A 15702-nucleotide genomic window follows, 5' to 3' on the forward strand; every position below is an offset into this window, starting at 1 on the left:
GATGCGGGCACTTTCATTTTGACAAATCATCTGAAAATTGTCATTTTTTGGCGTATTTGGTAGATTTTTTATATTTGAGCTTGAAACGGATCGTTTTTAATGACTAAATCAGTTAAAAAAGTGGTCAAAATCTTTCTACAAATGAACCTGAAATTTGAAGCCAAAATCGGTCCTTACCGGACCTACTCCTTTTGAAAATTTAAACAAAATATTTTCCACTGTAACTACTGGGCCAAGTTCATTATAGATAGAGATAATTGTAAGCAGCAAGAATGTTCAGTAAACATTTTTGTCATGAATCATTCTGTGTTCTTTGTTTAATATGCACATATACCAAGGTGAGCTACACAGGCTCTTTAGAGCGTCTTGTTTTATTTAGTGTTTCTATAGAATATTTTTGAAATTTGAGGTTACTACAGTTTGAACACAGTTAAAAAAAGAGGTAAACAGTTGATTGCTTATTTCCATATATGCAACGAGATGTTATGTGAAATTTTGCTGTCAATAGTACATCACAAAACTTTACTCAATCAGTTTCTTAATTTGAAACTAAGAGAATTTCTGCAAAAAAAGTACAAAACAAAAGTAAAATCACAAAAATACTGAATTCTTAAGAAAATCGAAAACGGAAAGTCCCTAATCAAATGGCAACATCAAAAGCTCATGCTCATCAAACGACTGGATTACAACTGTCATATTCCTGACTTTGTACAGGCATTTTCTTGTGTAGGAAATGGTGGATTAGACCTGGTTTTAAAGCTAGCTTATCCTCTCACTTGTATGACAATTGCACCGAATTGCATTATATTGACAACCATTTGAGAACAAAACAAACAGATAAAATAAGTAAAAATAAGTGTCAAAAATGGGAGTACTTCAGTGAGCATTGTATTAAAATCTTAATCACTATAAAACAAACAAATATGCAACAAATAAGCACATAAACGCACATAGACAACGCATATTAGCAAAAATAAAGACAGGAATAACATTATTTACCGCAGCACAATAACAATGACGAAATATAAGTAAAGGCAACAGTAATAATTCATAAATTGTTTGAGAAAAAACAAACAAATCTGGTGCCACGTCATATATGTATTGAAGAAACACAAAAAGACATTTAGCCCAATCACATTCATGACATTATCAAAAATGAAAGATAATAGTACAAAATATTTTACAATTGCGGAATGTATTAGTATATTTAACATGGGAAATCAATGGTGGTACACAAATGTATTGTACCCGATAAACTTCGCTTACATCAAGAAAAGAAGACACTCACACATCAATACATATTATGACATGAATTTATTTTATTTACATATTTTGATTTTGATGACATTTTATTTGGTGAAAAATAGGGTAAAATTGAGAATGGAAATGGGGAATGTGTCAAAGAGACTACAACCCGACCAAATAAAAAAAAACCAACAGCATAAGGTCACCAACAGGTCTTCAATGTAGCGAGAAATTCCCGCACCCGGAGGCGTCCTTCAGCTGGCCCCTAAACAAATATATACTAGTTCAGTGATAATGAACGCCATACTAATTTCCAAATTGTACACAAGAAACTAAAATTAAAATAATACAAGACTAACAAAGGCCAGAGGCTCCTGACTTGGGACAGGTCTATTTATTAATTGAAAGTGGACTTTCAGTAACTCCAAGTTTTTCTATTGTAGCTGCTTTCATTATATGTCTTAGAACTTATCTGAATTTTTTAGCTCCTTTTCATTTAATTTTTTGTTGTACTTGTATTTAACAGTCCAAGGTGAGGGTTATATTTGTGCGCTAACTAACATGTTGAAGTTCATTGCCGGTCCCGCACCAGGAACTTGTCTTTTATTTTGATTTATTTCTGCAGTTATATTTATAGGCAAATCAATTTGTTGGTTTTCGTATTTTATGTTTTACCAATTTTTATTTTTGGTTACTTTACATTTTTGGTTGTGTTGATTGTTGAAGGTCTAACAGTTACATCCTTGTCCCTCGAGTTTTGATTGATTTTTGTTTCATATCATTGACAACATTTTGATTTTTTTGAAATACTTAGGCTTTTCTTCCTCATGCATAGATAATTTTAGCTGTATTTGGCAACACTTTTAGGAATTTTGGATCGCAATGCTCTTCAACTTCGTACTTTATTTGGCTTTTTTCAATTTTTTTGGATTCGAGCGTCACTGTTGAGTCTTTCGAGACGAAACGCGCGTCTGGCGTATATACTAGTCCTGTTTTCTATGATGAGTTTATTTGCAATGAGATGCCTTACCTCTGCATTTCTAATTTTAACAATTTTCCAACATTGAACATTTTCTTTATATTAAATAGCTGTTATTTTAGGCTGCACATTAATGTTGAAGGGAATAGAATATCTCCAGACAATCGACCCAAAGTTACCAAAAAGCAAGAACATAAACCTAGGTATTTTGTGACATGTGCGAATCCTAATTTGTAGCTTTGTGGGATTTGTATAAGATACGATAAAGTCAAACAGTGCAAGTTTCCGCTAGTGTATAGATAAGACTTCGATTTGTACTAGTCAACAGAAAATGGAGTCATTTCGTCTTGTATTATCTGTCATTGGTAAGATCATTGAAATATTATGTTGTAATGGTACACTACGTGAATACTGTTGGAACAAAAAAACACGAAATTATTTTAAAATCCAAATATTCATTATAGGTTTTAGTAATAGTAACTTGAAAAAAAAATCAAAATTTTCCTGTGATGCTTTTGTTATTTTACGAATGACACAGGTAACCGCGTAAATTCATTCAAAATAGAAAAAAGGAGAAACTTGTCAATTAAATTATTGCATGATGACTTTATATTAAAGACACAGCTTTTGTTTCTACTGTAATTAGGATCTGTTAGATTACTATGAATGGTTTATTTTTATATTTAGTAAGTTTGGCTCACCTTGGATTACCAGTACTAAGTGATCATAAGTTCTGTGCCTATGCCTTCAAGGAGAATCCATTTGCCTGTCAGTATCCCAAAGTATACCAAAGATGTGGACACGAATGTGATAAGAGACAATGTAAGTCGTACAGAATATAAAAGGTAATAAGGAATCTGCATACGTCAGTATCATGTGGTATATCTCTTACATTATAAATTTCCTGTTACAAAACCTTGAATTTTTCGAAAAACTAAGGATTTTCTTATAGATTACCTTAGCCGTATTTGGCACAACTTTTTGGATTTTTGAGTCATCAATGCTCTTTAAGTTTGTTGGCTTTACAACTATTGTGATCTGAGCGTAACTGATGAGTTTTATGAAGACGAAACGCGCGTCTGGCGTAATGATTAACAATCCTTGTATTTTTGACAACTATTGATTTACGTTGGATTACGGAAAATTAAAAATCCGATTTTACACGATTCAGTTGAGAGTATTATTAAAGAGTCAAGACATTTTACAAATAGTCCTTTGAAAAAGTTAACTGGTTTACAAGGCAAAATCATAACATTCACTGTACCAATTTTGAAGAACCAGTAGAAGATTTCGACAATTTAACCACATTTTCCTCTTTACTGATACTCAAAACAAGACGCTGACGAACTGATAAAAAACAAAAAGAAACAATCAAAAGTAAACCCGAATTCGAATAAAATCGATAGCTCTGCACGAGGGAGATACAAAACACCTGTGTGAGATAAGTTACTGGGCGAAATCTCTAGGAATGAACTCCTGTATTACTTTTCATTCTGCAATGCCGAAATAAAGGCTACAGTAGTATACCGCTGTTCAAAAGTCATAAATCGATTGAGAGAGAAAAAAAAAAACCCAAAACAACCGGTTTAAAAATTAAAACCGAGAGATACACATTAAAGATGAAAACAACGGAACAACAGAAAAAATGAAGTGCATTCATTTTCGTGTTTCGTTTACACGTGCACATATAGTGGTATTTCCGTTAACACCAAGTCATCAAATCAACATCCTTTCACTGTTTAAAATCAACATATTCCAATTCAATTTTGTTTTGCACACAAAATTTTAGTTCTCAAACTGATTGTCTAAACACGTTTTAATATGAGATTTAAAAGATTCATTTCTGTACTGAAACTGGTGATTTGCAACTATAAAACATATCGCAATGTTTGAAACGCCCTCATGATAATTATATAATATAAATGAACAAAATTTTAAAACCTTCGAAACTATTTATATAATCAAATTTAAGAACTTGTTTAATCTTTTCATGGCAGGTCTCTTTTTAAAAGTGTATTTTCAAGCTAACTGTAATAATATTCAAACATTCTTAAAAAAAGAACCAATGAACATGTAAGTGTTTCGGTTCTCGTATGAAATTAGACACCGATTACTTTTAATAGTCTTTCTGTGTTGTGATATATAATGGTGCCTAAACTCTACTTTTAAGTTTTTAATATTTTTCTGAAAAAATAAATTAAGGAAGAACATTGTTATCGAATTTCAAGATTAATATCTGCAACTTGCACGGACCAATGGATATTTTCAGACTATTAATGAAACAACGAGAAAAGCTGTTTGGTTCACTTCATTTGAAATATGATACTAGGGTACAGGTACAAGTCAGATTGATTCATTAACAATGTCAATATTATTTTACAGTAAGCTGCTTTAAATGTTCATCCGTTGAAGACCCAAGTCATTGTCAAACAACTACTACATGTGGACCATCTCAGGTTTGTAAAATTTAACTTGAAATAATCGTCTTAACTTGAAATTAAAATTCAACATCTACATACAATATACATGTCTGAAAATACAATTTATTTTCTTTTTTTCCTTATGAACAGACCACATGAATTACTACCAATTTTAACTCTTTTTTTTATGTAAACAGGTCCACATATAAGTTTTATTCGCACAGTAAAGTAATATATTATTATTATTATTTCAGATCCGAAATTCTTTATAGTGTTTTGTATCATATATATAGCAGTCTTTGAAGTCCGTACGGTGACCTATAGTTGTTAATTTCTGTGTCACTTTGGTCGGTGGAAAGTTGTATCATTGACAATCATACCATTTCTTCTTCTTTATATTTGATACATGATTTTTATGACTTGGACCTCAACAATAACATGTGTTTGTTAGATTGAGACAACAGCAATGTATATGCACTTTTAATTCGCGTTGTAATAATTTTCACGAATTCAAATGCAGCTGACGTGTATCAAAAATGTATTAAATAGATGCCATCGGAACTTTTACTGAACATGAATGTTATAAAACCTTGCTTTTCAATACATTTCTCCTATCGACCCGTGTAACTTATAAAACAACACCAATGACCAATCAAGGATTACGGGATGGAAGGTCGTAAATAATGCGCCAAACCATACATGACAGCTTTATTGGACAACGTGTAAAACTTAGTCAAGTAAATGAGCATCTTTGTTTGTATTCACTATCAATTCATGTTTTAATATTTTAGGACGCGAAATTAAATTTTTGTGGGCAGGACTTAGTTCGTGAAATAAATTCACGCGGACAAAAATATATTTACAGTAATTTATCGATGTTCTAACGTCACATATTGATTAAAAGAATTCAAATGTAGTTAACAAACTCCAGACAATGTTGATCGGTATTTCGTATGGTAAAAATAACAATAGTATAATTATTAAAGTGTTATCCCTATTTGTATTTTGTATGCATAGGCGTGCTCAATGACAGGGTTTATAGACCAAAGTTTTCGTAAGAGATATGCTCTAGGATGTGTCAATACAACGGTAAGCTATTAACATATTTTCCATTCATTACTTGGTGAATTATTTTATCTCAGAATACTTAGAAATTGATTTGAAATTAAAAATGTCTTAACAGAACAACACCCTTAGACAATGCTGATCAGAAAAGAATATGGCTATTTTTTGTAAGTCCAATTTGGTTATACACTTTTTAAATAGGAATAAATCTTTTTGAATGGGAACATTCTATCATTATCTTTTTCTTTTTAAGTAAGTAAAACTTATTTAGTGAAGTTAATGAAGCAAAAGAAAAAAAACCCAGATATTCGAAAAAATCGAGTAAAAAAAATATACCGTAGCAAAAAAAAGAAAATGACGAAAAGACAACAACATATTACAAAATACTACTGTAACAAAGAAAACGCAAGGCTTATCACATTACACATATATAGTGATATGATCTGATCTGGAACATTCTTCCTACGACACATGTGGTATTTAATTTTTATCACATACTATAATTTCTTATCTCATTATTATAAATTGTTTTATCTATACAGCAATGCAATATTTTCCATGAATCACGACACACAAGGAACGAACTACATTTGCCTGGATACTGCTGCAAACAAGATAAATGTAATTCCAATCTGGTCAAACCAACGGATCCCCTGTCAGGTAACTCAGCATTAAAATAATTTTATCAGGTTGTTAAACGGGTTCTTTGTACAGTCTGATTTAATTCTAAGGGACTTTAAGTACATGTAAATTAAATTTCATTGTGTGCGCACATTTACAGCAAACTAATGTAATGTTTTTGGTACAAACATTCCTCACGCAAATAAAAGGAAAACATTGTAACAAGGTTTTTGTAATTGGATCAATTGAGGTATCAAATACTAGAATTATAAAATTAAAAAAAACACTCAACGCTTTATGAGATGTTAACTTGAGATGTTAGACTGCTAGGCCACTCAGGATAAGAAGCAACATCCATGTTTATGATTGATGTTCAAATAGTTATAAGTCAAACAAATAATTTAAGCAAATAATGAACTGCTTATATTTTCCAATGTCTACTGCTTAACTAATGTGTGCAAATTGGATTGCAATAAAGAACATGATATATACTCAAAGTTTCTCTCGTCATCATTTTCAGTATCTAAAGAATGCCGTGATGCGACACCATATGCATGCCAATATATGTTAGATAAAAACCAGAATATATGCAACCATCACGCTACAACTCGTGAAATATGCGCAGCCATGTGTGGAGAATGTCGTATGTACTGTGTATATTATGTAACTTTTCCAATTATATTTAAAGTATCGTCATATATATTATGAAAATATTTACTATGATCAAGTAGGATAGATCATTATGACAATTTGTCTTTAGATTTTAGATTTTCCTTTATATTTATTTGATACTATAAGTCCTTCAATATGTAGACCATGATCCACTTGTTCAAGTTCACCATAGCGGACGATTCTGTGAATCTCAGAAACAATTAACATATTCTGAAAGAGGGAAAAACGATACCAGAGGGACAGTCAAACTCATAAAACGAAAATAAACTGACAAGGCCTGGCTAAAGATGAATAAGACAAACAGACAATTAACAGAACACATGACAAAACATAGAAAAATAAAGAATAAAAGGAAAGGATGACAACATGTTGATACTAAGTAAACGCTTAGCCTTTTTTCAGACATTTGGAAATGAGTTTTGAAAATTTGCTGTAAATGTATTGTACCAAAACCAAAATGCCTTTGATATGATATCTTGACAAGTACCTGCATCTGTACTCGTCTTCTTTTACATTAACATACACATAAAAAAAATCTGGCATATCATTCTTAAGTTAGTCGCATTGAGTTTGTGGCATTGTTTTAATTGATTTTATTTCGTCAATATGATGGTTTGACGAATCTCTATGAGACAAATATTGAGTATTCAAAGTTTTGCAAAAGTTGGTGTACATTTGTACTGTGATTGTGACATAGAGAACAGCTATACAATCATTGGTCACATAGGTGGTCAGTGAGTGTATGATTTGTGTGTAGAACTTTGAGTCGTAAATTTTGAAAATATCTTTCCTTTATTGTTACTTAGTGTTAACATAACTATATAACTATTCAATTTTAATAGTTTTTTTTATGTTATGCTGCTTATCATTTTTCATTGCTCGTATGATATAAATGTCATATTCATTTCTTTTTTAGCAAACCTTGTTATGGTATTTGTTATGACTATATGTTGAGTTGTATTGTTATATTGGCTGACATGTTTGTTGATATATTTACAGATGGTCCACTGAGTTGTCTTAACTGCACTGATATTGGTGAGAATGAGATATGCCAGACATTTGAATCATGTGACAATGGAAAGGTTTGTGAAATACCAATTATTAACTCGTCCTCAATATGCTATTTGAGTCAAATAAACTTTTCGATTAAATGAAAATGATTTTGGAGTTCAGTATTTTTGTGAGTTTACTTTTTGATACTTGTAAATACTTCATCTAATTTTGGGAATCATAAATATTGGTCACATAACATTTAGGTCATCTAATATTCTTGCAATTTATGGAGTGAAACTAGGACAGGGATAGGCATATAATAATTGTGAGTTAAGTGATGAAAGATATTGCTGTTTTACGAAATGTTCCTTTAATCTTTCTGACTGATAATTTCTTTTCTTAGCACAGTAGAGTGATATGAAAAGTTGCCGTTGTAATTTAAATGAAATTCACGACGTTGGTATATTAAGTGAAAAAGCGATAAACAGATTACCATTGGTCATTTCAACTCGATTGGTTTTCTCATTATCGAATATTTACTAAAAAAATATTTGGGATTATAAAAATAAATAGTATAATAAAATTTTTTTTTTGGAATCGACAACTTTTAACTGTTGTCTTTTTCTTTTCAGCCATTTCGTTGTCAATTTTTTTTTATATTAAATTTGAATGTCCCTCTGGTATCTTTCGTACTTTTTTACAGCATATTTAACGGTTGTTTCGCCATTTATGTGTTTTGTTAAGGTTGAACAGCCAAACATTAACAAGCTTTTACATATTTTACTTTCAGAAGTGCATTATTGACCGTGAAGTAAACATTCAGACCATGGCAGTTAAATACAGGATGGGGTGTTCCACTGCAAATGTAACCATTATAAGTTATCAATTCATTTAAACCATTATATCTATACTGATATGTTGGTTTTATAATTTTTGCGCCATTTATAAAAAAACCAACATAAACTTGTTTCTTGCAACACGGTATGCTGATTTTAATATGGGTAGGCATTATATTTGTCATTATACTTTTTCATGCTGCATTGTACGATTTATGATTTTTACAACTTACATCTAACTTAAAATGTAATGTATTGATGTTTTTATATCCATTCAATAAAATTTCCTTTAAATTGAGAATTACCAGTTGAAATTGAATTAACAACCACACAAGTTCATAAAAAATTGAAAGTGATTTTGAACAATGAAATATTTTGAACAGGTCTGTTCTGCAATGGCGAATGGTCATGACGCGTCTTGTTGCAATACGCATTCCTGTAATAACCAAGTTTTGCTGCTTTCAAAACTGTCTCAGACAACAGTTCCAAGTACGATAACAACAACACCAACAACGACAACTCAGCCAACTACGACAACACAGACAACAACAACAACTAGGCCAACAACGACAACACAGACAACGACGACAGCTCAGCCAACAACTATAACAACAGAGCAACCCACCACTACAACAATCAGAGTAACGTACCCAGCGCGTATGATATATATTTATTTTCTATTGATATCTTTCCTGATGTTTCCCATCGAATATTGCTGTATTGGCAAATTCATTCGAAATTTTGGGTTCTTAATGGTTTACAACTTCAAACGTTTTTTTGCCTTTTGAACATTTTGTATTCGAGCATCACTGATAAATCTGTATTATCGTTACGAGCGCCTTAAGAATACAAATACATGTCTAAATCTGTATCAAATCCTTTACGTTTTGAGTGGTAAACTTTTCCTTAGATGAAATTAAAAACAAAAATGTGACCCCAGTATTTTTGCATCGAACAGTTATATATAATTAAAGTTCTAAACATCTTTAATTCCTTAAATTTACATAAACGGTCATTTCTGATAATAAGACAACTTTTGTTTAGCTAGCTTTATTTTTTTTTCAGTGAACTGTGGAGTAGATTTTGTACAAGTTGGTGGGACATGTTATTATATTAACCCAGAAGGCAGGACAGAGATATGGGAAGATGCAAAGGTATAAATTGTATGATTATTGATCTGCATAACTATGTATGTCTTGTTATATCAAAAGTAAATTTTAAATGTGTATCAGTGCAATGTAAAACGTTATGGTGAGATTTGGTTGCCCGAAAACATGTTTTAAAGAGGAGCGGAAGATACCAGAGGGATATTCAAACTCATAGATAAAAAAAAAAAATGACAAAGCCATGGCTAAAAAAAAAAAGACAAACAGACAAACAATATTCTAATGCAATTATTTTGTAACAATTGTTCTGATTGGATTACAGCTAGCGTAAAATTCTCTATCTCCTTGTCTGTAACTAAGGAAGCCGACATTTTGAATTTCGGAATGTATTCCCATGTTTATTCTACAATAATAAACAAAAAACTCACTTGTTGCGCCCTAAAAATCTTCTTTTTAGCAAATTTTATTACATTCTGAAGCGGCACAGAAGCCAGAAAACGCCAGGTGTTTATGTTTGACGCCGGAAGCATACATATGACGTCACATAGTGTAGGGATCAAAGAACATAACATCTTTTCGCGGAATTTTCTTTAAAGAACATTTTACACTGAAATAATGATTAAAATTTAATCATAAACTTGTTTTGCATTAGAATAGAGATAATTGTATTGTATTTGAAGCTTTGCGGACGTCCATCCGCGTCGCCAGGTAAAATAAATTTGCGACAGTAAAACTACCGATGGACGTCCGTAAAGCTTCAGATACAATACAGTTATCTCTTAATTACTCAAAACACAACATAGAAAATAATAATAATGTACCAAATTCGTTGTGTGTCTACCCACACGTAGGAGCATGTAATGAAATGATGACACTACCGGACGACGTTTCGGTCTCTAGTCAAGAGTATCATCGGATATACACACGTAGTAAGCATTTTTGTGTAAAAGTAAAATATATTTAACAGGTTTTTGTTTTTGGCTGTTTGTTGAACAATGATTTGTTTTATCACTAGGTATACATGGACAGATGTATTTGGTGCATTAATTTGTAGCGGTTTGATCAGTTCAGAATGTTTTAAAATTTCTCATATGTTATGGACTTGTAACTGTTTCGATTTGAACACTTACGACGACTTTTCTGTAGACGAAAAGTACAATCGACGTACTAAATTATTTGCCTGGCATATTTGATGAGTTTACACAAACCTTGGGTCGAGGTCACTGCTAGTGGAATTTTCGTACATGAAACAATTATTAGCAAAGATGTTAGTACTTCTGTTTTGAGCACAGGCACTTGTCTCAGAAATTTAGAAAAATGTTAGGTGGTGACGAAGTTCCGTTATATGCCGCTTTACAGGCTGTCAACCTCACTAAAGCTTGTTATATCGTAAATTTAAATTGATTTATCTATACAATGGTGTATAACATGCCTACATTTGTTGTCGGAATCATCCGTAGCAATCCTACCAAAGTATGTCAATCGTAACAATTTTGCAAACCGCTGAAGAATTGGCAATAAACGGCCGCAGTAAATGATTTATTATAATAATTGTTGTAAAAATAACTGTTAGTTTTCGTATGAATAGAACTTATCATACAGTTAGTAAAAATGTATGATATACCGTGAAAAAATCTAACAAGTGTTGTTTGTGGTATGTCTAAGTTACAAGTTTTCCCATGACGTCAATTATGTCTTGCAGACTCTCTCTTGACTTTACGTATGAAATGAAACAAGATCAGATAACTCCGAGAATCATTTAGACTTTCCCATAGAATTGACCAATCGGAAACCGAGATATACAAGGAGCATGACGCGTTTATTGCCAATTCTTCAGCGGTTTGCAAAATTAAAACGATTGACATACTTTGGTAGGATTGCTACGGATGATTCCGACAATAAATGTAGGCATGTTATACACCATTGTAAAGATAAATCAATTTAGATTTACGACAAAACAGGCTTTAGTGGGATTAACAGCATATAAAGCGGCATATAACGGAACTTCGTCACCACCCAACATTTTTCTAAAATGCAAGTTAAATACCTTGTGTTATAATAAGGTATATAGGATTTTTTTTTCTGAGACAAGTGCCTGTGGTTTTGAGATATAATATAACTGCAGATACATTCATATTTGGAAGATTGTAATGTTCCTAAAACATTGAATTATTCGAAGCCTTTAGGTTTTTCTATCCCCATGCATATATGACCTTAGATGTATTTTGCCACATTTGTTTTGATTTTTGTTTCAATAATCTTCAATTTCATACTTGTTTATAGCTTTATAACATTTTAGCAAAATGTAAATGCGGCATAAGACTATAAGCTAGACATAAAACCAGGTTTAAGCCATTATTTAAAATAATAAGAAATATTGGAGTTGCTGGCCTTAACTCTCTACAATAGGTAAACAATTCTGTCTATTTAGTTATTTTTCTGTAAAAAGCTACGTAAAGCTTAATTTTATATATTTTTTTTTAAAAAGCCGTATCAATGATATAAAACATATGATTTTCTTCAAACAGAGGAAAACTTTTACAAATAAATTACTCTACTCTAAATTGATTAAAGATATCAGCCGATTGTTTTTCTGCTATTTTTTTAATTCAAGACTGTGAAAATAGCCAATCTACACTGAAGTAGAATACTTTTTTTTATTGAACACACTGGTGCGATAGCGTGGACTTACACTTAAAGGTGGTACCAAACACCTTTACTTAAATTAATTCGACTTGTTTAATTTTCATAAAATTTTGACAAAATGCTTACTTTGACCATATGACAAAAATATGATTTAAAAAAAAAAACTTGAACATCACACTTTATCTGAAAATTTTTTCGTTGGACAAATATAAGTAATTAAAACGATCAGCTATTTTTTTCAGAGTTATCTCCCTGCAGTGTTATGTACCACCTTATTCATCTCTACGAATAAATTAATACAAGCAGCCTAACATTCTATTTACTCTTTAAACCGTCTGTTGAACTCTAGGTGACTATTGAGCTTCTTTTTTCGGGTTGCTGTTTAATTTACGTATATCCAGCATTTCCTCTAAATGATATGCTTTTAACTTTTCTTAACAAAACATTCATATGTCCTTTGTTTCCATGCGTTTGGTATGTTTGCTTTTGTCATTTGTTTGGAGACAGTGCGTTTAGAAGCGACTTTGGAGTTCTGATTTTTTGCCATTTCACCTTTTTTGGTAACAAAAATACGAAAGTTTTCTTGATACTTTTGTCTTTTTTAATGGCATTTTTCATTCATTGAATCTCTCCTGGAATTTCTTTTTTTTTCAGGTTATCTGCATGGCATTAGATAGTCAGCTGGTAGAATTTGAGACAGAAAGAGAATTAAAGGAAATGAAAAATTATCTTATATCCAAACACGGTACAGTTTGATTATAAAAGTTACAGTTACATAACAATAGTCAAAGTTGGCAAAGATCTAGAATTCACGTCAACATATGCAACTTATATGACATGATGATCAGCTAGATTTTTCATATTCAAATGTAAAACTCTATTAAAAAATAAAAGTTCTTTGTGAGAAAATCCACATACAATTATAAAAGTTTAAATCAAAATAAAACACCATTTGTATCAAGTGATATAGCTTAAACAGTTATTAAACCAATATATTATAGGGTTACCATTCGAAAAATGCAACCGACAATTTTTTCAATAAATGACACAGAAAATTTATTAAATTTCATAAAAGTTCATTAATTATTCAGGAAATATCAAGGAAGCTATCAAAATATTAAGAACAGACAGCATTTAAACGCAAGGTGACATATGGTGGTCACTTTGTGGTTGATATTTTATTGACGCCATTATCTAATCTTTCTTTTATTCCTGATGGTGATATTTTTACAGGTTATGACCGACATTATTCATATTGGATTGGTGGGAAGAAAAACCCTCAATCATCAAGCTGGGAATGGGATTCTAGTAATTCACCTATTTTAACAACTGCATGGTTCGGAGACAAAGACAGTAACACGCAAGGAGAATGTTTAGAATACGGAGCAATGTATGATTTTAAGTGGTATGGTGGACGATGTCACCTTCAATCTAATTTCATTTGTGAAAAGAAATAATTCTCCCTTACGGCATAATAAAATACAGTAAACCTTTAGGATTTTTGTTTGTTAAAATTACAAATACAAAAAGTTGTTAAATGTATGGATACTTTATGACTTTACCATTTCAGATACATCCCGTAATATACACTATTGTTTCAGGTAAAAGTGAAGGTTGTTATCTATGAAAAAGTTTAACCCCGCTGCATTTGTGGTTGTCGTTTGTTGATTTGGTTTATAAGTGTTTCTCGTTTTTGTATATAGATAAGATCTTTGGTTTTCCTGTTTAAATGGTTTTTCACTTGTCATTTGTGATGCTTTTTATATCTTGCTGCTCCGTGTTAAAGACTAAAGTACTTTGGCTTACAGGGGTTTAGTTTTTTCAAATTTTGACTTTGATGGAGAGATGTCTTATTCATCTTCTTATATCTAATTGATTCTTAATTTTCTTTCTAGGAAATTGCCTGTACCAATTCAGGAATATGACAGTTGTTATCTATTCGTTTGATGTGATTGAACTTTTGATTGTATCAATTGCTATTGACTTTCCTTTTTAAACTTTTTCTCGGAGTTAGTTTTTTTGTTGTTATTTTCTATGTCTGGTAAAATAAAGCAAGTCTTACTAACAAGTATTGCAATCTCACCGTGAAATATCCGGTAATTTGCTGTAAAGTTTTTTTTATCATGAAGTTGTTGAAGGACAGTTTTAACTGCTTTTTTGTAAGGCGTTTACTTATGTCAGTCTGTCCGTTACACAGATACATATTATATAATATGGGCTTTATGAAAACGGCTGTGGTCCTTTCAATTTATCATCACCACAATCTTGTTTCTTTTTTTGACAGAGGCATATCGAATTGTGCTTGTCGTCGGTTTCGTGCTTATATGAGCTACACGACGTGTACACACATGGATATGGATTTGCTTAACCTTTGGAAGTATAAACACCAGTTTTCTTTGTGGGATTCCTGTGTATTAGATTTAAGTTTTTTTGTTTTGTTTAGCTATCTATTTGATAACGTTCTCCACTCTTTTACTTTTTTCCACCATTGACGATTTTGCAGTATAAATAAAATGACATAAAATGTTTGCATATTGATGAGATGTCAACACAGCGACATTAATAACAAAGACATTTTAAGGTAAAATAACGGCCTTTTACAACAGAAAAATGCCTATACAACATGTAAACCTTTAAAATGCTAACGTCTTACAACGTTGTCAATAAACTTAACAAAAGCAACCAAAGACCCGTATACAGCACACGATTCTTTAGATAATGACATATAACAAATCCCAAACACATTTTTAGCTTTAAACATGCACATTATCATGCGACTGGATATCACAATTCATACACTTTTTCAATCATGATTCATTCTTTGGTAATTAGTTATCTCATTGGCAATCATTTCAAATCCAGCTTGTCAATACTCTTCAACTGCGTACTATTTTTGAATTTATAATGTTTTTGTAGTACAAATTATACACCTGATATCTCTTATGAGGTTGTTGATAAACAATGACGTTACATAATTTTGTAGTTTGCGGATAAGATTTATGAAAAGATTATGGCTATATAATTGAGACAAAATACTCCTCAATTGTACCAGCTCGATATATCACACCGACAGCCAAAGCTGAATATTTCACGTTCTAGCTTTTTAAAATACAGAAATG

At 31.5% G+C, this 15702-nt stretch overlaps 1 protein-coding gene across 1 annotated transcript; it reads left to right on the top strand.

The window, feature by feature from the left end:
• The first annotated feature begins 2508 nt into the window (after window positions 1-2508).
• LOC134687546 (uncharacterized) lies at window positions 2509-14045 on the top strand. The gene is made up of 12 exons (XM_063547925.1): window positions 2509-2589; window positions 2912-3046; window positions 4607-4680; window positions 5662-5733; window positions 6252-6369; window positions 6851-6973; window positions 8002-8084; window positions 8786-8860; window positions 9215-9488; window positions 9897-9985; window positions 13238-13328; window positions 13817-14045. Exons 1-12 carry the CDS (start codon window positions 2556-2558, stop codon window positions 14038-14040), a joined length of 1392 nt encoding a protein of 463 aa, XP_063403995.1. The 5' UTR covers window positions 2509-2555; the 3' UTR covers window positions 14041-14045.
• The last annotated feature ends 1657 nt before the right edge of the window (window positions 14046-15702 follow it).

Source organism: Mytilus trossulus, chromosome 10 (genome assembly GCF_036588685.1).
Source record: "Mytilus trossulus isolate FHL-02 chromosome 10, PNRI_Mtr1.1.1.hap1, whole genome shotgun sequence".
Classification (NCBI taxonomy): Eukaryota; Metazoa; Mollusca; class Bivalvia; order Mytilida; family Mytilidae; genus Mytilus; species Mytilus trossulus.

Excerpts from the sequence above, each read along its gene's own strand:
- LOC134687546 (XM_063547925.1), top strand. The coding sequence starts at position 2,556 with ATGGAGTCATTTCGTCTTGTATTATCTGTCATTG. Across the intron at positions 6,974-8,001 it reads AGCCATGTGTGGAGAATGTC|ATGGTCCACTGAGTTGTCTT; the intron begins GTATGTACTGTG and ends ATATATTTACAG. Across the intron at positions 13,329-13,816 it reads TTATCTTATATCCAAACACG|GTTATGACCGACATTATTCA; the intron begins GTACAGTTTGAT and ends ATATTTTTACAG.